Below are 23,156 nucleotides of genomic sequence, written 5' to 3'. Positions count from 1 at the left end.
TCTATATACAGTAGTTACTCAATCTAGATTTATTATTAACCTTCCTCGTCGGGGACTTGCCCAGACATGACTCCAGGCTTACGCAGAGGTGATTCCCAATCGAGGCCACGTGCGTCACACAGGTAGTTGTTAACGTAAGGCCAGGTTAGACTGCACATCCCACTGAGTGAAAACGGGTTGCTATATTTTAAGTGACCCGCACAGTAACTAGCTTATCGATGCGGCAGACTCTTTCTCTTTCACTTTCGATTCCTGCTTACTCGCCTGGACTTACTTTAATTACTGAAACGTTCCTCGTTGCACTACGAAGTCTCTGACGTTCTCCATGGCGAGTTAAACCATTTTTCTGCAGCCACCGACAACATAAAGTACTTTGGAAGTATGTGGACATAAACAACCAGTATCGTCGTCTTCCTTCAGACAAGCTGTCAACGCGTGTCCATACAGGTACCATTGCACGAGATGGTTTTTGAGCACAGATGGCTACCATGGGTTACCTTTAAGTGTGCTGAAGTTATGCAATGTATTTTCCGGGACATAAGACTAACTGAAAAATGAGAATACAGTAAACTCTACGTGTTACCATGTTATTCAATAAGGTTAAAACGAAACCTAAGTTTTGAGGTTTCAGTAGGGATGCTATTGGTTGGTTTACGTTTTGAAGCAATGTGTGACTTTTTTTTTAATTTAAACTTTTGGTAATTTCTAACGTTCCCTGATTATTATTGCATTTGACAGACTAACTTTCTTCTGTCTACAATAAGCCTTCCCTTCATTTGCATTGGGTGAAAGCTCGACTTCAGAAAAATGTATGTGCTGTAGATCCAGACTAAATGGATTTACATCAGGGGTGTCCAACTCCAGGCCTCGAGGGCCGGTGTCCTGCAGGTTTTAGATCTCACCCTGGGTCAACACACCTGAATCAAATGATTAGTTCATTACCAGGCCTCTGGAGAACTTCAAGAAATGCTGAGGAGGTAATTTAGCCATTTGAATCAGCTGTGTTGGATCAAGGACACATCTAAAACCTGGAGGACACTGGCCCTCGAGGCCTGGAGTTCGAGACCCCTGATTTACATAGTCTCAAGGAATGAGACAGAGGTTAAGAAAAAAAAATGCTGTGCAGTCCCATGTAGAGTTTGGCAACCCTAGGCTTGAACCGATATTAGATATTTGTGGGGGTTTTCGTGGGTATGTTTATAGCCTCAGTATTAAATTACCTTGGAGGGAGGCACTGATGTCACTTACCAGTCAGGATTGTCTTTTTTTCTGAATGTAAAGGGTGATATTTAGGTTGGTTGGATGCCTTTTACCTCCAGAACTCTGTTAATTCTTTATGGCATATATTCAACAAGGTGGTGGTGACATTCCTCTGAGATTTTGGTGCATATTGACATGATGGCATCACACAGTTGCTGCAGGTTTCTCAGCTTCACACCGATGATATGGATCTCCACTTCCACCACCTCTCAAAGGTGCTCTGTTGGATGTCTGTGGAGGGCTTTTCAGTGCAACGAGTTCATTGTCATGTTCAGGAAACCAGCTTGAGATGATTTGATGTTTGTGACACGGTGTAATATCCCGCTGGATGCAACCATCAGAAGATGGATACACTGGGGTCATAAAGGGGTGGATGGACATGGTCAGCAGGAATTCTGAGGCCATGGCGCAGTTGGTAGTAAGGGGCAGCTCTTATTGAGTTATGGATACATCAATTTTGTATTCTAGACATCAAATAAGATATTCTAGACATGCTATTATAATAATAATAATAATAATAACGGAGAAAACATCTAACATCAAGACAGCCCTATTTATTTGCCTTTTCGTAAGAGACGTAAAATCATCTAGAATGCAAAAAAAGTGTTATTGAAATTACTATTTTTGAGTCATTTCCCCAAGGAGCAATTTGCATGATGTGACCACTTTGCATAGTTAAACAGACCTAGGCTACATATTTAAATTTCTGGTTTCTGAAAGTCTCGTACTTTGTTTTAAATACAGGAAATGGAATTCCAAAATTTGTTGCTAAAGGTGGGTAAGGCACTGTCTAAAGATGAAGTGAAAGCCTTGGTCTTTCTTTGCACTGACCTCCTGGACCAAAAGCCAAACAAGGTGGAAACAGCCAGTGAGCTCTTCTCCTGCCTAATGAAACAAGACCATCTCTCACCTGAGAACCCACAGCTCCTGACCGAGCTTCTGGTCACTACTGAACATCATGCCCTGGTCCGGGATCTCTGTCTCGCTCCACGTACAACAACGAGCCTCATTTCTCCCTACAGGTATGCCGTTCATGTTTTGCTTCATACTGTTTAGTTTTTCTGATTTAGGTTTAAATTGACAAATTTATTTTAATCTGTAAAGCTATTTCTATCAAATGTTTTTCTGTAATTCCAGGAAGCTTCTTTACAGCCTCTCTGAAGAAATTACTGATGACGATCTGAGAGAAGTGAAGTTCTTGTTAAACACGATGATCCCACGTAGAAAACTGGGGGAACATATTGTAAGTGCGCCTTCAGAAATGTGGTAAATGTAGCCCATAATATTTCATTCTAGTCCTTCTTTATAACAATGTGTTATCTATGTATACTTGTTACTTGTAGCATCGCCTGCCATACGTTGTCACATTTTCCTTTGAACAAAACCACTTTACACGTCATATAAACTCTCATATCTGCACAACTTCCGCACATACACTTCATTTTTCCATCAGTGGAAAGACCTTGTGTCATTTTCAGACTACACTGGAAGTCTTCCTGGAGATGGAGCGCATGGACCACCTTAGCGAAAGTAATCTAACCACCCTGGAGACCATAGTTAGGGAGGTGTGTCCCATGCTGAATGCTAAGATCAACCAGTTTAAAAAACGGCGAGGTAAGCTATTCACAAAACTTGTCTTGCTGAATGTAATTTCAGTTTCATTTGATTTTATTTTTGAGTCTATTTGCCATTCTGTTTACTTTGTTTTGTAAGTAAAGATGGAAAAGAAACAAAGTTCTATTCTTTTCTATTTTAATTATGCGGAGGTAATTAGATTACTTTTCTGTTGGGACAAAAACACAGGTCCTCTAATCTGTGGGATTCCACAAGGTTCAATTCTAGGTCCATTGTTATTTTCATTCTACAACTCATAACAAGAGTTGCCTCACGACGCTTTGTATTGCAAGGTAAACATCCTACATAATAAGGAAATAAACGTAAACAATCACACAACCTCATATGAGCAGCACTTGGTGATGGCAGGAAGGAAAAAGTTATTTTTAATGTCTGAATTAAGAAACCTCCAGCAGAATGAAGCTCAGAGAGGGGCAGCTGTCTGATGCCAACAGGGTGAGGGGAGGAAGATAGACCAAAACACTAACCGTGGAATAAATTATTAAACTCAGCAGTAATATTTTATTCTTCACTGTAATATCTTATTCCTCAGTGTTAATTTGCAGATAGAGGCTTTCAGTTTGTGACACCAAGACTCTGGAGCAGTCTACCACTTCAGCTACGTTTCTCTCTGCGACTCTGAAGAGTCAAAAACTTCTGTTGAAATTTTCCTGTTTAGCCAGGCCTTCTGTTGAGATTCTCTTTTTATTAATATTATCTTATTTCATTATTTTTATTCTGTTCTGACAGGTTGCTTTTTCAGGTTGTTTTTGTTTTTTCCATTCTATTAACTGTTGTACAGTGCTTTATGACTTTATGCCTGTGAAAAGACAAACTTTACTTATCTAACCATAGCCTTGAAGCAGGGCAGGCATGCACTTTGACCATTTGCTTTAAATAGAGGGTGCTGTGTCGTTATCTTCACTTCACTTTACAGTCACATTCCATCTTATTAACAGTTCTGTTTTTTGTTTATGTTTTTACTAGAGCGAAGCTAGTACTCCGTTTGCTCTGATTCTTATCAGGGCAATTGTCGATCTTTAGTGGGGCGTGGCCCATTTGGAAAACCAGCTAACTGTAAAAGTCCAGTAACAACATATTTCCTTTTGCATTCCATTTAGATGCTTGGATATCCATATCTGGTTCGAAGCGTGTCTTAATACTTAATAAAATTGTCTTAAGCTTACGGTTTGAAACAATATTATTATGTTGTTTTTTTGTTTTTGTTTTTTTAAGTCTATCAAAGTTTACTTAGGTTATTTTTGTATCACTATTGCATTACGAATACAAGCAAAGTCATTTAATACTATAAATAAGTTTGTTAGAATCATTAGCTTCAGTCAGGAATTAGTCAAAGATTTGGTTTTAAATCATTTTTAATGATCTTTGAATTTGACTTTCCTGCATTCCTCTTATGGTGGAGATAAAACATGAGCGTCAGTCACATAAACAGTGTCTCTCTTCCACAGCATGTCTTTGGTATCTTCATCCCCTCACCCACAACCGGTTGCGGCAGATGGCCGCCCCTCCCTAAGCCTAAATCTGCTGGAAGTTTTTTCCAGTTAAAAGGGAGTTTTTCCTTCCCACTGTGGCAAAACCTTTTACCTTAGAATATAAAGCGCCTTAAGGCAACTGTTGTTTTGACATAGCACTGTATAAATAAAATTGAATTGAATGGGTTAAGCACTGAGACGAGCAGTTGTGACTCAAACAATTTTGTGAAGTAATATCAGACCTTTAAAACATTGAAGTATAATTGTTCCCCTCCGCAATTATTGTCCTTCTTTGCAGTCACCTGCCCTGTTATGATAACTGATGCTATATCAACTCAAGAAAACGAGTCCTTCACCATGCCGATATCTCCATCTACAAACACACAAGATGAGGTGTGTGTATTTTTTTTCTTATATATGCGACGTGCATATATTATTTTCATTATATATGCAACATGCATAATGACTGGTTAGGGCCCTGGCACTATGTTTAATTTGAGCTGGAGCCCTCCAGGTGGATCATTCTTCCCTTTGTATACTTAGTTTTCATTTCAGAGTTTAACTTGTGGATCAAATAGAAGTTTACAAGTAATGCACTGAATCATGTCTTCCCTGTAATCTGTGTCATTTATCTCTGTAGGGCTTGGGAACATATCCAATGACATCTGAAAAGAGGGGCATCTGTTTAATTGTTAACAACTATAACTTCAGTAACTCCAGCCAACTAAAGAAAAGGGAAGGAACTGAAGTTGATCAAAGTAAGCAAATTTTGACAGTCAATATACGCTGCATGTTTGTGGTGCTGCATCATCTTTGGATCGTCTGTTTCTTCCAGAATGTCTGCAGAGTGTGTTTCAGTGGCTCGGCTTTAAAGTGGAGAGCCACCATGACTGTGACACGAACGAGATGATCTCTGTGTTCAAGGAGCTTGGCAAAAGAGACCACAGTCAGTTTGACTGCGTAGTGTGCTGTGTTCTGAGTCATGGTGTGGAAGGCAGCGTGTACGGTGTGGATGGATCCACTGTCAAGATCAGTGATTTGACGGACCTTTTCAATGGATTAAATTGCCCGTCTTTAGTGGGCAAGCCCAAGCTGTTTTTCATCCAGGCCTGCCAGGGAAACAGCGAGCAGCAAGCTGTCTTCATTGAATCTGATAGCTCTGCATACAGCTTTCACTGGACTGATGCTATAAAGGCTAAAGAGGGTATCCCAGATAGTGCAGATTTCCTGCTGGGAATGGCCACAGTTCCTTTTCATGTTTCCTTCAGAGAGAGAACCAATGGCACCTGGTTTATTCAGTCTTTGTGCCAAAACCTTGTTCAGATGGTGCCCAGGTTAGTGAACCAAAATATCAAATATAATAAAATTTAATTTTTTTTTTAAATGAAGAAGAATGCTTTTTTTACAAAAATGCTGTACATTAGCTCACCCTGTATCTTATTTTTCCTAGGGAGTATGATCTCATGTCAATCCTGACAAAAGTGAATGCAGATGTTAGCAAGAAGAGTGATTGGACTGGTCATCGAAAGCAGATGCCTCAGCCAGCCTTCTCACTCAGGAAGAAAGTGGTCTTTCCGGTTCCCAACGTCCCTCCTCCATCTATTCACAAAGCATTGTCAAATTCTTGATTTTTACGTTACATCCGAGCTGTGGATGCAGATCAAGAATTAAATGCAACATGCAGCAGTTTATGTACAAATGTTTATTTTTCAGTCGAAATTCTACTGAATGTGCGTGACTGCTGTTGCTAATTGTCATCTAGATATTATATAGGCAACATCCTTGTTCCGTGTTACAAATTTGTTGAAATGGAGGAATTTTCTATCAAAATACTTTTTAAATGCAGTTTTATGTAGAATATTTTGTATTTTAGTCCTCTGTGATACAAATCAGGATTAATGTTCTTAATAAATGTGGCTCTCGATAACCTCACCAGGTCACCATGGTAACTTATGCTACTTATGCTAACATGCTCCCGATCAGGATGTTTTTAAGAGTTAAATGTTAATTCTGCTGTTAGTGTTGGATTCTAACAACGTTCTCTAAGTGCCATAGAGATTCTCCATTGATGCTAATGAATGAAGCCTTGCAGTGGAGTCTGCAATTGGATGTCATGTCTGTTGCATTGCTAATTAACTGTTGTAAGTGAAAAGTGAAAATCAACGAATACTGTATTACATCCAAATACAGATTCTACCAAAAAATACTTCTCAGTTTCTTTATAAAAATGTTTTGTCAACAAGCACTGTAATTCTAACACATACCCATCCTTACAAGACAAAAACGCAGTCAGAGATAAAGACTTGCCTTACACAAGAAACTTTGTAACGTCAGCCTCCTTAGTGATCCATCCACCTCATGACAGTGAGTCACAGCTGCCTTTCGCGCAATTATTAACGCTTTAGATGTATACTGTGTATATTTTGTAGTTAGTGTTAAGATTTAAAATGAAACTTTTGACATTTAGCCTCGTTTGACTTTGTCTAATAATCAGGAGTCCAAATCTTTACAACAAAAATTGCAACAATTAAAAGTAAAATGTGACAAAGCTACGCCTACAGAATGTGTGACTCAGAGCGAAAGGCCTCTGTTCCTGTACCTGCTCTGACAGGTTGCCTAAACGTCCGTGCTATCGCTGCAACACCTCAGCACACAAGTATTTTCCACATACTGATAATCTGTTGAAACCATATTTCCCTGTAACAACCAGTCACACTTGTCAATCAACTGCCTTCTCCTTTTACTGCATTGTTTGTTGCTTCTCCCTCCAAATGCTCGACTTCTTGCAGAAGTTTTTTGTTATGAAAAATGTTACAGGTAACATTACCATGGCAACATAGAGCTCATAGATATTTACTGAATAAGAGTTCCTCTTTCACAGTTTAGACAGACTTCACTCGCTTGTTTTGTCTCCAAATGGTTTCAACAATGCAGCCATATGACAGAGATTTATGTGTATTGCAACAATTTTCACTTACTAATGGAGTGATCAGCACACCAACTTTAACTCTGAGTCTTGTTTATTGAACCAGACTGCAGCAGTTGACACTGAACCATATACTGAAAGTGCCAAAAACATGAGAACATTCTTACTTAGCATTCAGTCATTTCCTTTGTTGAGCTGAGCAGCTTCCATGCTGAAAGTAATAGTAGATGTTTAGGTCTGACAGGGAGTGCCAGTGCAACTTCTACAGAGACGTGACCAGAGAACACACTGAGAAAGCTGCTATGTGAGTGCATGATTTTTATTTTTTTATATTTTGGGGGGTAAAAGGATAAGTCAAAACTTTTGTGGCTGAATTTCAACAAAATATAACAAAGTCTGCCCCTCCAAAAATAAATTCTCAGGGAACAGCAGAAAGGAGGAGCACAGAGACAAGGCAAAACATAAACTATGACACAAACCGAAGAATGACTTTCGTACTAGTCATGGCTGTGGGGTTTTGTAGGTTTGATTTGACTTTCCTGTTGTTATTGACCATGTCTGAGCTGCAGAAACTCAGCACTCGAACCTCTGTCTCCACCTTCAGGTCGACTCCATACAAGTCCCCTGAACTGCTTCTCTGATTTGCTTGTGTCCGGCTGAGAGACACCCAGATCAGTCTCCCTGCCCTGCACTGCCTTTAGGATGTTAGGTGTGTATTATATGAGTTTATGGTAAAATTAAATGTAACTATGAATTTGCATAACTTTTCAGCCCACACTGGAGCTATTTCTGGATGGACAGGGTGTTTGAATGACAGCAATTTAAGCAAGCTGTAGACTATAACTGAAACAGTGTGTCATCTGCTCATTGAAATGATCAACCAGTTTAAGGTACTGCAGGGTAAATGTTATAAAAGGACTTAAAATACAAAAGCAAATGGGTTTAATCTGGTTACTAACTACTTACCAACCCCCTGACATTAAAAAAACTGCCTGCTTTAGTAAGTCAGCAAGAAGTACATCTATAATATCTATACAGGCAAGCTGGTGAGTTAAGGTCAGGATTGACTGAAATTCAGCCATAGCTAACAGTATGGCCTGACCAACTTTGGCTTCTACAGGCAATTTCATGTGTTTCAGTGGTGAATCAAAATATGGTCTAAGAAATATACACCAATGAATATTATTTCCAAAATTATGAATAATTGTGGAATGAGCCTTTGTTCTGATTGTCCAAATGTGGTATTTTACTGTGTGCTTTATTTAATTTTAGAATTTGCAAGTTGTAAAAGGTAATAAAGTGAACCCAGCTAAACAGATGTAACAAATATCAGTCTAACATTATTAGGAAAACAGTAGACAGTCATATCAGTCTTACACAACCTTAAGCTTAAAGCTTTAAGCTCAGATGTCTTAAAGCTTTGGGTGTTTGGTATGTTTCCTTACTTCGGGCTCTTTCATGAGATTTCTCTTGGTTTAAATATAATAACTTAATTTCTCTATGACCATCCTTTTATAGAACCACTTGATTGGTTAGGGCCATTGCTTTGCACAGCCCGCTTTCAGTTGAGATTCAGTTCAGACAAATTTCCCAACATTTTCCTTTAGAATTCGGAAGCGTATCATGTAATTCACTGCTCTTTCAGTGATGGTGAGCTGTCCTGGCCCATATGCAGCAAAACAGACTCAAACAATGACAGCATCACCACCATGTTTCACGAATGGGATGAGGTTGTCTGTTTCCTTCTCCTCCACCCAAACCACTTGTTATTTACCCCAGTAAATTTAATTTAAGGATTCATCTACTAAACACTGTTCAAACAGCCTTCTGGAGTACCCACATGGAAAGCAGGATTGTTCTTTTAAATTGGCTTTTTTCATGCAGAACATCATCAACGAACAATAAAATAAACATCAAATGAAAAACTAGAACAAAAAAACAGCAACTGGGAAATTACAGTGCTACCATTGCAACTGCATTAGATTTAATTGCATCATACTCTTAATATGGGGACAGACCATAACCACCTCTATAGCCAGGCTTTAACCAGCAGAAAATGTTATCATTTACATCCTCAATCTATGATACCTAGTTTCCTGTTGTTTTGATTTATATTGCTGTTTAAACAAGCCTTGCTGTTCTTTTTGTCAATGCCAGCTATTATTATTATTATTATTATTATTATTATTATTATTATTATTATTATTAATATAGTAGTAGTAGTAGAAATAGTAACTGTAAATGTTTAAAGATAACCTAATATAACTTTTTCTTTTTTTTTTTACAATGTAATCTTTTGAATCTTTTTATTTAAAAAATAATCTAAAACATGTTTTTTTTTAACGGGGACACTGTCCCGTCCAGTTGAATAGGTACGACTCACCGGTAGGTGGCAGTAAACGCTTTTGCTCACACATTATGACGTGCGTTTGACCCGCGTTGATCCGGATGTTGATATAATGTTAAACTGGCGATTGTTTCCCCGGCGAAACTACAGTGAGGAGTTGCTAGCGTTGACAGGCCACTTAATGTTCATCACAGAATCATTGCTAGATGTCCAGAAAAATATCGCATCGTCGTGTTTAAAAGTTGTTTTGACCGGAACAGAGTCTGTAATCAGACCTGTGAGGAACCGTGAGCTGCAAACATGTCTCAGTCACCAGCAGTGAAAAGCGAGGATGCGAGGTCAGTGTTTTATTAATAGTAGTCATGCGATTAGAGGTAACGGTGCACAATCAACCTAACCGCTTACATGTCTAGTTTATGTCAAATAATAATGTAGTTAAGTTAAAGTGCATATTATGGTATATTAGCTAGAAGCTACAGCTGAAGTCGTGCCAAGTATTTGGTCTTAAGTTGTATTTACGTTTTGTTTCCTTCACTAATCTTTTAAATTAAATGGCGGTAAATAATCAAAAAATGTCTGGAGTGATTCCCCACAGCTATCCGCTCTGTATGAAAAGGAGACATCATCATCAGAAAGAAAGAGGTGGTAGCCAAATACCTTAGAGCTGTAATCAATGGGAGAATAAAGTCATAACACAGATGGTGGTGGAGGTACAACTTCCAGGGTTAAAAACGTGGGGTGATGATGCTGATGGTAGGGATGATGAATGGTACTTTTTGCCTTCAGTGCTCCCTCATTCAACAAGGTCGTGAATGAGATTGTTGCTCCATACTCACATGACAGCATCACACAGTCAGTTGCTGCAGATTTGTTGGCTGCACATCCATGATGTGAATCCCCATAGGCCCAATACCTTCCTTACAGTCTACAAACAAAGAGACTGACACTCACAGTTTTAAATGTATATAGTCTGAAAAGCTGCTTTGTTAATTTATGTGGCACATTGGGAAAACCTCTGCTGTACATAGTGTGTACAAGCAGAGAAAATGTTTTAATTTAATTTAATTTTAATTTTAAGCAGTGCGTGCCAGAATCATCATCATCTTCTTCTTTCAGCTGCCCCCTTAAAGGGTCTCCACAGCTCATCTCCTGCCACCTGCCACAACAACCATCTGTATGTCCTCTTTCACTACGTCTATGAGTCTTCTCCGATCGAGCTTGACTTATATAGGATGCCAATATTTGGTGATTTTAAAAAAGTCAACAACAATATACTGGACAACATATTTGGGTTTTTTTCTTTCAGACTCAAGACATGAACAGATTTCTAACATTTGTTAAGTGTTGGTATTTATTTGTTATTTATTGTTCTTACCAAGATAATATGACAATTTACTTTTAATAGAAAGTTTTTTTGCTGCATCAAGTCATGGATTACTTGTTTTTGCTCTTGAAGACTGCTTGGTTCCACTGTTTGTTGTATTTGGGGTTTTTTGTGTTGCCAACACAACAAAGTGAAGGTGAAAGTTGCAAACTATGTAACATCAACACTCATACTGTAGTTTAAAGATGTTTCTACTGTCTGTTCTTTACTCTTTTATTTATTTGTTAAAATTTTCATTTATTAGCAGTTTGTAAAAGCCAATAAATTTTCTGATACACTGTATCAGCACTGCAAATAGCTAATACCGGCTGATATATCAGTCGGGCTCTAATATGGCAAATGAAGTGGCATGTCACAGGAATTACAATAGAGTGTAGTCTGAGACATAATAGATGCAATTAAAACTTTAATAGACTCACTAGACTGCATTACTCTGACAGGAACTGCTCCATTTACTTTACCATCCTCACTGTTAAATACATTTCCTGTGCAAACTAAGACAGTATAAAGGAGTTCCTGTTCTTGCTGTGACAGTTTTATCAGTCGATAATGTCTCAGATGATCTGTGTCTCTGCCATGGTTAGGGAACAGTGAAGAAATTGCAAAACAGTTCTTTGATTAAACTGTTATTTCATTGATTAAAGGTTTAGTTCATTATTTAGGGAAATTTTCAAGGTAAACTGGTAGAAAGTTGACTTATTCTGGCCTCTAAAATTCTGTTCATTAACATTTGGGTATTGGCAGCCTTTTGTCGTTTGTTTTAAGACAAAAAATTAGGCACTAGGGCTGATAAAACTGGGAAAACATGGGCGTTTTCACTTTTTTCTTACATTTTATATTCAGTTTAAGTGCACAATCAGTCATCCTGTTCTCATTTGTTATTCTGTCATTCAAATTTAACGAGTGAGTTATTACAGTCATAGCTCATAATTTGTCTGTCCTTGTGTTGACTACGTGCAGCTTGGATACAAACGAATCACAGAAAAGCAACTCGGGGAAGACGCCGATACAGATCCTGCATGAATATGGCACGAAAAGCGGAAACCTTCCTGTGTACGTGATGGAGAGGGCTGAAGGAGAGGCTCACCAGCCCAGCTTTGTCTTCAGCGTGACAGTCGGTGACGTAAGCGGCATAGGTAGGCTACGCTGTCACCCCTGCTGTGCTGATAGCTGGCTGTCACCGAATGAGGGCTTTTATTTGAGTTGAAAATTGCACCGTGGTAATTCAGAGAGAGTACCTCAGGCTGCAACATGTTCTTTGTCACTTTGTTGAATTTCTCTTCTGTTGCTGAAGCAAAGTGTTTAAATTTACCCTCTGTATCCCTTGTTTTTTAACAAAGATATCACGCTTCAGGCATAGAAAAGTGCAGGTCCAGAGAAAAAGGGTGAGAAGCAGTTGGAATGCTCTTCATGTTGAGGTGATGAGAAATGACTTAGTGTCTGTATTTAACATCTGTCACCAAGCCTATGCTTTAGGGAAAAAAGGCTTTAAAGTTGAAGTCTTTTTATTCTTCCCACTAGCCTCTCACACTTTACATTTGATTAGGGTACTGTGGCTTTCAGTTAGGTTTATTATTATTGCTGTTTTGATATTGTATAACACAGGAAACTGATTGGTCTTTTTTTTCAGGTCAAGGTCCGAGTAAAAAGGCTGCCAAACACCAGGCTGCAGAGGCTGCTCTAAAAGCTATGAACATAGATGCTGGAGTCATGTAAGTAGAGCGTAATCATTTAAGTTACTGGTTGCCTCTTTGAATAGCAAGCGGACTTTGTGCTGCCAAATACAGTTGGCAACAGCAAAGCTCTGATAATTTATGTTCATTTTCTGGGTAAATCGTCAAGGCTATAATTAGATTAATGAGCAATGGACAAAATTAATTGCATCCCAAATTAGTTTCAGTCAAAACCATGCCAGTGTTGTGGAACTTTAACAACTCAATCTATTTGCATTTTGAATCATTTTGGACATTTTATAGACTTCACACTGGCTGTTATAGCATAAAACACAAATGTTTAAGATTTTGACAGGAATCTTTTACTGTTTTCATTTGTTTAAACACTGAAGTCAAAACAGTAATCGGAATTATAGAAATAATGCTGATTATCTTGTTATAGTGACATCTGTCAAAGGATTGGTTATAGAGTGTTGTGGAAAAGCCATGGCTATGCACTCCTTGTGTATAGATTACTATCAAGGAGTCAGACTTTCCTGAATTTTTTAAGATGGTTTTAAGCAATAGTTCCTCAGTCTTTCTGAAGGTCATTCAGAGTTATTTGTTTTTTTTAAACATTGGCTCAGTTCAGTCCTTGTATGTTATCACTTTCAGAAGATTCTTGTTTTTTTAAGCCACCTAACACTGACCTATGAATCATTCAAGCAATAAAAAGCTACATAACTCAAAAAATGAACCAGTTTTGTGGCTACACTTAACAGATAACATAGCAAAGGACCAATTTTGGGTGATTCCAAAAAACCTGTTAGCTAAAAACTTAGAGTATCTCAGACTGGTGTGCCGTGTGTCCTTATAAAATTTGAGGAAACTTAAGGCTGGAAAAAAAAACCCCCAGACATATGAACAATATTTGCTTTAAATTGTCATCACTATGTATAGAGAAGGCCATGACAGAGGCATGGTGAGTGTCTACAGCCATCAGAAAAATACAGTGGGGATTCTGTCATGGCTTGGAGCTGCATTTCAGCCAGTGGTGTTGGGGATCTTGTCAACTATCAGATTTTGATCCACCAAGCAGTACCATCTGGATGGGCATCGGATTGGCAACCACTTTATTTTTCAGCAATTACAATAATACATCTGGCAGCAACACCCAAAGAAGAGCTCTGAATATCTCTCAGAAATCTTTTACTATTCTGAAGACTACTTATAGAAATGACAAGAAAGCTTGACAAGAGTTTAGGCTGTGCTGAAGAAAGATTTGTTAAAGGTGATAATACCAAATATTTACTGTCAAGCTTCTTAGAATTATATGAACTCTATTATTGCCTTGTACGTTTTGTATGTCAATGCCTGGTTGTACATTTGTTACCATTTTGGGTAGATTTTTAGCACAGCTCTGTATTTATGCTGCAGGAGGGGAGTCAGCCTGAGAAATCTTCGATTAAATCTTGTGCTTGTAACTTGTAACGCCTGCTAAACACTATGACACTCATGTGAGTTCTCTTTAATTCCAAGCAGGAATGTTCCTGGGAAATCTGACAGTAATGGTGTGGCAGCAGAGACAAACAATCATCCTAACTCTGTGGGGTTACTCCAGGTGTGCCAGTCATGGCTGTGTTTATACAAGAACATTTCTTCCACATGTTTGAAATGAACTGTGTTTCCCTCATGATCTTTTCTTATCTTTCACATTAGGAGTTAGCATTACAAAGAGGATGGCATCTTCCTGAATACACAGTTTTAACAGAGGCTGGTCCACCACATAAGAGAGAGTTCACGGTTATTTGTCGATTGGAGTCCTTGTCAGAGAAGGGTGCGATTATTTTTCACGTGCAAAGAAAGATTTCTAAAATTTTGCTCATTTGTCCTAAATTTCTATCTTGTTTTCGCGACAGGTGTAGGAAATTCAAAAAAAGCTGCAAAAAAAGTGGCTGCAGAGAAAATTGTGGCAAAGCTTCAGAGTCTATCAGGCTGTTCTGAAATCACATGGGTATGTCTGATCTTTCTTGGCTCATTTGTGTGACGTCTACAGGCAACTTCAACATTTCAGACAATTTCTTTTGTGTTGTGATGTTTTTACTTTTCAGGGTCCTAGACCAAGTGTGCGATTTGAAAACCTAAGGAACTCGACGGCAGAGAAGATATCTTTACTGAGGAGAAACCCGCTGAGCATTCCCAACACAGACTACATTCTGATGATGTTGGACCTTTCCAAAGAACAAGGCTTTGAGGTCACATACTTTGATATTGGTAAGAAAACAAACTGCATTTGTATTTTTCTGTTAGCGATACTGGTGCCTTATATTCAGCTTATGTGGTTCCCAGCTTCCCTCACTCACATCAGATTCAAAGAAAAACTCCCGTCGCCCTAATCATAGACCGCATTTAACGTCTTGATTAAATCCTCAACTTTCATCCCTTTTTAAAATAATAAAACTGGGTAATCTATGCAGTTGTGCTTTCCCAAATGAGGCCATGTACCGCTCCAGTGGTTAATGCTGAGAAATCTTCAGAGTAGTGGGGCATTTGTGAGGGTGTTAGAAAAAACAACAAAAAAACCCAGATGTGAGGTTGGCGAAAGACATTTTCCATACATTACGTTACACCTGGGATCGGATCGGATGCCTTTTGCCTTCACAATTGCCATAATTATTCATGGCATACATCCAACAGGGTGCTTCAAACATTCATCTAAGAGTTTGGTCAATGCTGGCGTGACAGCGTCACACAGTTGCTGCAGATTTGTTGGCTGCACACCCATGATGTGAATTTTCTGTTCCACCACAGTCAAAGACACTCTATTTAATTCAGATCTGGTGCATGTGGAGTTCATCTGAGTACAGTGACCTCGTTGTCATGCTCAAGAAACCAGTTTGAGATGGTTGGAGCTTTGTCCTGCTTCATGTACTGCCCTATTATATTTATGCAGTGGCAGATCACAACAATAGTCAACTCAAGGCAGTTTATATTGAAATGGAAAAAACAACAATCCCTTTTAAGCAAACACTTGGTGACGGCAGAGAGAGAGAAAACCTTTCTTATGCCAACTATTCACAGTTAGTGTGAGACAGAAGAAAAGAGTGAAACAGAAAGAGCATAGGTGACTGAACAGTGAGGCTGGTGTCAATAAGACTTGAATTATCTGCTCTTCCCAGAGTTTGTATGGGTGCTTGAAATCCGTGAAAGTTCTTGAATTTTAGTATTGTCTTTTCAAGGTTTGAAAAGTGCTTAAACATACTTGAAGCTGTATTTCATTCACTACAAGTAACTATCTGACCGAATAGTTTTCTTATCAGATAGAGAAATACAACGAGTTGCAAAGTGTAAAAGCAAAATTTCTCCGCCTGGGCTGCCATGCACCTCTGCATGTCAGTGTGTTTCAATGTGTGACCCCGCCCCTCCCCCGAACAGTGGGGAATGAGTGCACTAACTTGACGTTGCTGTTTTAACGAGTGTTTGATAGAAAACGACACTGGCGGACTTTGGACTCTTGAGTCACATGACAGGTGAGTCCTCAGGGGCGTAATTTCCAGGGGGGCTAGGGGGGTTATGACCCCCCCTCCCCCCCCCTCCAATAATCAGACCCAACCAATATACCCCCCCCCCCCCCCCCCCCCGGTTGATTTTCTTTACTCACTTCAGTTATTACCAGCAAAATAGTTGCATGTTTAATCATCTGGGAATTTGCCCAGATTTATTTATTTATTTAGACAGAGATCTTGACCCCACCAGTGTTCAGCACAAAGTTACGCCGGTGTGAGTCCTAGTAAATCATTTTCGAGTATGTGTATATAACACGTGCTAATTTTTAAAACTATTACTATTATTTTGCTAGCTATCAAACGTGCTGGAGAAATGATTGAAATGCACTGAGTGTGATGGAGTATGGCAGCGCTTGTATAGTAGTTAGTTATGGTGTGGTGATTTATGGAATATGCTGTAAACTTATATAATATTAATATTACTTAGCAGTAGCAGTAACATGAGTCACTTCACTCAAGTAAAAATTTAAACGTTAGTCTGATACTTAACTAGACAACTTATGGCATAAGGAAATAATAGTAATAAGAGGGACTGATCCATATGGGCACAAAGAATAGCCACTTTTTTGTGCTACCGAAGTTCCGAGGCTTTCATTCAAAATCTTGAGCACCTACACATTAAACAACTTAAAAAATATAAATGGCTTCAAGCTTACATTGGCGCCTGTGGGGCACTATCAGCCACTGAGACTGAGACAGACAAATTTGAGTGTTTTAATATATGAATATTTCATACATTAAGGCTGCCTGTTTATTTAAGGGAGATGAACAATACATTATAATTTCACATAATCATATCACAGATGATAGACTAAATAAATAGATTTTTGATAGATGCTTGTGCATTCTTTAAGTCTTATATGTTGAATTGAATGGAGTATGTCATCTGTTCAAAGCCTCTCCCAGTCAGTGCTGTTCTCCATGCCTGTCATACTGTACATGATGTTATTAGCACAAACACTTTAAAGGTGATCATTTATGACTTTAACAATAATCCAGACAGCAATGTAGTCAAACATCTCAGTTAGTTTTATTGGGAATTAACTTTAACCTGTTTGGCCTTCAGGGGTTTTATGAGCTTTCTGCTTGAAAATGAAATGACCAAAATAAAGGAGTATTTCTCTGCAATTACAGACTGTGTAAACAATCTTGGTATCAAAATAAAGCGAACGCTTGTGAGATGTCATTAGAGATGATAATATTACTGCAGATTACTACTATGTCAAAGTTGCTGTGACTCAAACATAGAAAAATTGGATTTTTTATTTCTAACTGCTCTTTTAATTGTCTGGTGTCTTTGCTTTGTTTGGTGTTTGTAGACATGGTTTACATGAGCTTTTAGCTGTGATTCAGAGGTTTCTGTGGACACTACTCATGTCAGCACTTATATTTCTGACCTCGTGTTATAATTGATTAAACGCGATCTCCTCCCTTTTTCCCCCATTTTTGATGTTGTGGGTGCACATGATCTGGCATGACATTCTCATAATAAATCAGAGAAGATACTGCAAATAATTATTTCTGCATTTGTGTGATTGAAATGAATTGAAAATGTGTGTGCAATGACACCGTTTTAAAGTTCACCATTCATGAGGTTTAAAGAAGAAAATGAAAGACAGATCTGAATGTTTGAAAGTGTTTTGGAAAGATTAGATGAACAATACTCAAAGGATAAATTTAATTAGTTTATTTTGTTCGATAAGTTGAAAAAAAAGTTAAACAAGCAAGTAAATAAAGAAACAAGGTAAAACAAGGTAAGAACAAAAAGTTAACAAGTAAATAAAGAAACAAGGTTAAATGAGGTAAGAACAAAAAGTTAACAAGTAAATAAAGAAACAAGGTTAAATGAGGTAAGAACAAAAAGTTAACAAGTAAATAAAGAAACAAGGTAGAGAAGAGAAAACCCCAACAATCCCCTCTGAGCAAGCACTAGGCGACAGTGGGGAGGAAAAACTGCCTTTAAACGGCCAGAAACCTCCGGCAGAACCAGGCTCAGGAGGGGACAGTCAACTGCCGGGACTGGTTGGGGGGGTGAACAGAGGTGGAGCAAGACGAGGCTACATCGGTTGAAGAAGCAGTGTTGTCCCTCTTCCGGAACAAGCTGAAGAATTTTTTCTTCTTTTTCATTGACTTTTCTACGAGCGCCTTCTTCTCCAGGATGAGGGTTCTCAACTCATCAATTGTTTCTGTGTTTTGCTTCTCTAGTTTCTTGCATGTTTGTTCCACCTGTTCTAATGTTGCTTGTGTTTCTTCAAGCTTTTCTTTGAGGTCTTTGGATGTTGCCTCCTGTGTTAGCTTTGCCTTCTGCAGGTCTGCATTTCTCAGTTGATCTTCTTTGTGCATGCCTTCTAGCTGCTCATTTCTTTTCTGGATGTCGTGGAGCGTACACTGCAGGTCTTCATGCGTTTTATCTTGTTGTTGCTTTTGGGCCTGCATTTCTGTGTTTTGACGCTTCAAGTTGTTGAATTCCAACAATATCCCCTTAATGAGCTCCGAGTTGTTTTTCGCCATTTGATCGATCCTTTTCTGCATCTGTGAGCATCGTTTTTCCAGTGTTTCCTTTTCTCCTTCCAGCTCACTTGTTTTGACCTTCAGTTCATTACAGAATTCTTGCATTTTTTGATTTTTACTCTCAAAGTCCTTGATAATGCACTTTTCTTCTGCCAGTCTTTCTTGCTGTTGCTCTTTCTCTTGAAGGAGGTCTTTATTTTGGCGCAGTGTTTGATCCAACCTTACCTTCACCATTCTGTAATTTTCCTGCATGCCTTGGAGTTCACGCTGCATGTCTTTATGCTTTGTGACCTGGTCTTTCTTCTGTTGGAGGATTTCTTTATTTTTTTCTTCAGCTTCATCAAGCTTTCTTTGGAGCAGCTGATTCTTTTGGTCCATGTATTGGAGATCCCATTCTGTCTTATCAATTGCCGCTTTCCTGCCTTGAAGCTGCTCAGACATTTCTTTAAGTTCAGCGCTCTTTTGCTTGTTTTCCTTGATGAGGAATACAATCTGCTCTCTGGCTTGAGCAAACTTGATCCCCCAGCCCTCATTAATAATGTTGATGTCGGGCTGGCGCTGTAGTGTTTCTTCCAGGTGTTTATTTTGTGCTTCCATTTGTAAGCACTTCTTCTCCAGGTCAAGTTTTTCTTTTTCAATTTGTTGAATTTTGTTCTGGAGATGGTTGTTTTCATTTCTACTCTCCTGTAATGCCCTTTGGATGGATAAGAGGCCATTTGGAGAAATTGGCCGGCCACGCAAGGAAGGAGAGGCGGCATAATCTTTTTGTCTTGGTTGCCGTAATCTTGGATACATGTTGGTGTTTGTATACAATGACTTTGAGAGGTTTCCAAATGTTTCTGTAGTGAACGTTTGAAGGCTGCAATAACAAATGCTGCGAAGAAACGAACTGAAAATTGCTGTTTCTCACCCCTATTTAAGGAAAAACTTCAAAGGATCAAAGATCCTTATGACATCATCACTCCTAAGCCAATCAGATTGTCACATGACATTTTGGAATGGGGATATTTTTTTTTAAACCGTTTTCAAATTTAACTTAATATTTCTTAAGTGACCTGTTTAGTTGATTAAGAAATTTATTGCCACAAATGTCCCTAATGTTAAATAAGAGACAACAGGAAAAAAAGACATTTTTTTCCTATGTAATAGAGCTATAATAATTTTTTTTATAATTATCCTACTTTTTATAAAAGGGAACATTATTTAAAGAACATGTAGTTAATTTAAAAAACTCTCTGTTCATCTAAAGGTTATAAGAAAAAGTTTGAGCTTTCTGCTCGAAAATGAAATGACCAAAATAAATTTATTTCTCTGCAATTACAAACTGTGTAAACAGTCTTTGTATCAAAATAAAGCGAACGCTTGTGAGATGTCATTAGAGATGTGAATATTACTGCAGATGTTACTGTCAAAGTTACTGTGACTCAAACATGGAAATAAAAATCAAATGTTTCTCTCACCTAATTTATTTTAAAGTATTTTATAGCATATAACACCTTTGAAAATATGCTTCGGTTCACATTTAACTCCAGAAAATCATAAATCAAAATATGAATATTACCCGTCCACAGATTCATGGTGAGGTAACTGCTCTTTTAACTGTTTGGTGTCTTTGCTTTGTTTGGTGTTTGTAGAAATGGTTTACATGAGCTTTTAGCTGAGATTCAGAGGTTTCTGTGGACACTACTCATGTCGGCACTTATATTTCTGACCTCGTGTTATAATCAATTAAACGTGATCTCCTCCCTTTTTCCCCCATTTTTCTGGGCGTGGGTGCTTAACTAGTTAAAAAAACGCAAACATCTGTCTCCTATTTTTGCGTCACATAGGAAAGAAGCATCAATATCTGATTAGAAGACTTATTAATTACGACATGCTGTGTATTATTGTGGTGTTTGGTGCAGTTTTCTTGTTTTGTGGGGTTGTTTTTTTTCAAGTGGAGATGAATATCTCTAACAAGTTGATTTGTTCACATTTGCAAATCTTAATTTTTAAGAGAAATGTGTTTTTTGAGTTTGTACACTATATAAATATAAGGCAACCATTTCCTTTTTCAGTATTTGTCTGTGGTGCATTTTTCTCTGTTTTAACAAAAGGGGAACAAAGGACATTTAAGTCCACGTAAGATGATTTGTTTTAATTTTTACATGGTCTTACTGAGGTGATGCAAAGTGAAACATGCTTTTGTTCTTGGTAATGAGCTGGAAAAGCTTGAAAATGGACCTTGAAAGTGCTTAAATATGCCTCAATTCATAACACATCTTTAGACCACCTGTTGTGAAAACAGGAAAACACAAATATTTTAAAACAGAAACTAAGGTTTTGGATTTTTTTTTTAAACAGCCAAATTTTCCACCGGACTTCTGTGACCTATCAGAAGTTAATGAACCACAACATTCGACCGCTAAAACACATTTACCTGTTCACAATTGAACAATGAATTTTAAAATAATGAATAACAACAATAATCATGATGAATATTATCATTAATTATTATTGTCATCATATAATTTAATATATGAACCTTACACTGGGTTGTATTTTCAAACAGTAATGAATGAATTATCAGTCTCCTGTGAGCAAACATTTGGCGACAGTGCTGAGGAAGAACTCCCTTTTAACAGGAAGAGACCTCCTGCAGAAGCATGCTCAGGGAGTGGCTGCTATCTGTCATGACAGGGTGGGGGGTGAGGGGAAAAGAGAAGAGGAAATAGGAGCATAGAGAACAAGAAAGTAAACAAAAGGCCAAAAATAGTGCACACATCCTCTGTGTCTACCAAGATTGCTAATTGTGACTGAACCTACCTGGTAAAATGCCTCTAGAGTAGGAAAACAGGTCATCTACTAATCTGAAGGTTGGTAGTTCAATCCAGCCTGCATGCCAAAGTATGCTTTAGCAAGGTACTGAAGCCCAGGTTGCTCTCCGATGCATTTGTTGGCATGTGAATGTTAGAAAGCACTAAGACGTGGAAAAAGTGCTTGCATAAGTGGGTGAACAAGGCCTGTTGTAGTGCTTTTAGTGCTCAAGTAGAGTTCCTACGTTCAGAAAAAGAGAAACAAGGGTTACTCCCAGTAGGAGTCCAAAGGCTGAAGAGTTAAATTCAATTCTGTAGTATAATGGAAACCATTATCCACAGCTTGTGGCTGTAAAATATGTGTTGCAAGATGTTAACTATTCAACTGTTTTGCAGATGAGCTCACAGTGAACGGGCAGTATCAGTGCCTGGCAGAGCTGTCCACCACCCCTGTCACCGTGTGCCACGGCACAGGCATTTCCTGTAGCAACGCCCACAACGACGCAGCCCACAGCGCACTACAGTACATCAAGGCCTCTATCAAATAAACAACGGCGCTGCCAGCAGTCGCTCCACCCACAGTGTCACATACATCAGCTGATGCCCAGTCTGCGATTGCCCGGGTATATTTTTGTAATCATGCACATGGCAAAGTAGACTCAACTGCGCAGTAACCCGAAAAAGCATCAGCTTTATTTTTCACCTCTATTTATACTCGCGAGCAAACTGTAAAAGAATCGAGCCGAAGTGTGGTTGTTTGTATGTTTTTACTTTAAATGTCCCAAAGTATGTGATGAAAAGTGGAAGACTATTACAAACTACTTTCTTTGTATCTTTTTACACACAGTGTGAGTGCAGTCAGTGGTTTGAATGTCCATACATTGTGTCTACTGTGACATATGGACAGAAAGACAGGCCATGTTTTTATTTCTTATTAGTATTTATTTTGTCCTACTTCCACTCATCCATCGCTCTTTATCAGTTTGACTCGGAATAGAAAAGATGATTGCTGGTCTGTTGCAGTGTGCCTCTGTATAGCTATAGAAATAAAACCTGCTCTATATTTAATAGATTTACTGACTGGTGTTCTCTGCTGTATGAACTTACTGTTGGTAGAGAAAAATGGCAGCAACAACAAGTGTTCAGATCCAGTAAATAAATGAAATGACATTAAATAAATGTTAATGAGTGTTGGTGTGTGTTAATGGCCGTGCAATAGAGCCTACTGAGAGAATAAATTGCTGTGGCGCCTTGAGGAGCCGGCTGCTGTGTTATTGATTGAAATGCGTCCCGTGGGAGATGACCGCTGGACAGCCATTCATTCGTCAGCCAGCCCATTGTGCAGTATTGGTACAAAGCTAATTACATCAGAGTGAATTAATGGGTGCTTTCTACTTAATTTGTGTTGTTTTATAACAAAAAAGTGGCCCAAAGAAAAGTCAAATGCAGTAATTTATTTGAATTTGTTTTTTTTTACTCTAAAGAGTGATATTTGCACTCACTGGCCACTCTATTAGGTACATCTTGCCAGAGACCCATCTCTCCCTGCGACTGGCATCAGCTGCTTTCATAGAAGAAAAAAGACAACAGTTAAACCTGAAAGCAATG

At 38.5% G+C, this 23,156-nt stretch overlaps 2 protein-coding genes across 3 annotated transcripts; both read left to right on the top strand.

The window, feature by feature from the left end:
- Window positions 1-200: 200 nt before the first annotated feature.
- On the top strand, window positions 201-6,522 carry casp10 (caspase 10, apoptosis-related cysteine peptidase). The gene is made up of 8 exons (XM_063498502.1): window positions 201-447; window positions 2,005-2,282; window positions 2,398-2,503; window positions 2,739-2,874; window positions 4,666-4,760; window positions 5,008-5,125; window positions 5,203-5,701; window positions 5,818-6,522. Exons 2-8 carry the CDS (start codon window positions 2,008-2,010, stop codon window positions 5,993-5,995), a joined length of 1,407 nt encoding a protein of 468 aa, XP_063354572.1. The 5' UTR covers window positions 201-447; window positions 2,005-2,007; the 3' UTR covers window positions 5,996-6,522.
- A 3,237-nt stretch (window positions 6,523-9,759) lies between these two features.
- Window positions 9,760-22,767, top strand: prkra (protein kinase, interferon-inducible double stranded RNA dependent activator). Of its 2 annotated transcripts, none has more exons than XM_063499578.1 (8): window positions 9,760-9,978; window positions 11,985-12,160; window positions 12,655-12,736; window positions 14,216-14,297; window positions 14,396-14,513; window positions 14,596-14,690; window positions 14,788-14,950; window positions 21,945-22,767. In XM_063499578.1, exons 1-8 carry the CDS (start codon window positions 9,941-9,943, stop codon window positions 22,094-22,096), a joined length of 906 nt encoding a protein of 301 aa, XP_063355648.1. In that variant the 5' UTR covers window positions 9,760-9,940; the 3' UTR covers window positions 22,097-22,767. The 2 variants fall into 2 exon arrangements, with proteins under 2 accessions (XP_063355648.1, XP_063355650.1); XM_063499580.1 differs by having other exon boundaries at window positions 14,219-14,297; window positions 21,945-22,766.
- The last annotated feature ends 389 nt before the right edge of the window (window positions 22,768-23,156 follow it).

This window comes from Pelmatolapia mariae, linkage group LG16_19 (assembly GCF_036321145.2).
Source record: "Pelmatolapia mariae isolate MD_Pm_ZW linkage group LG16_19, Pm_UMD_F_2, whole genome shotgun sequence".
NCBI classification, from domain to species: Eukaryota; Metazoa; Chordata; class Actinopteri; order Cichliformes; family Cichlidae; genus Pelmatolapia; species Pelmatolapia mariae.
Note: the sequence above shows the minus strand (reverse complement) of the source record. Positions and strands in the feature narration are given on the sequence as shown.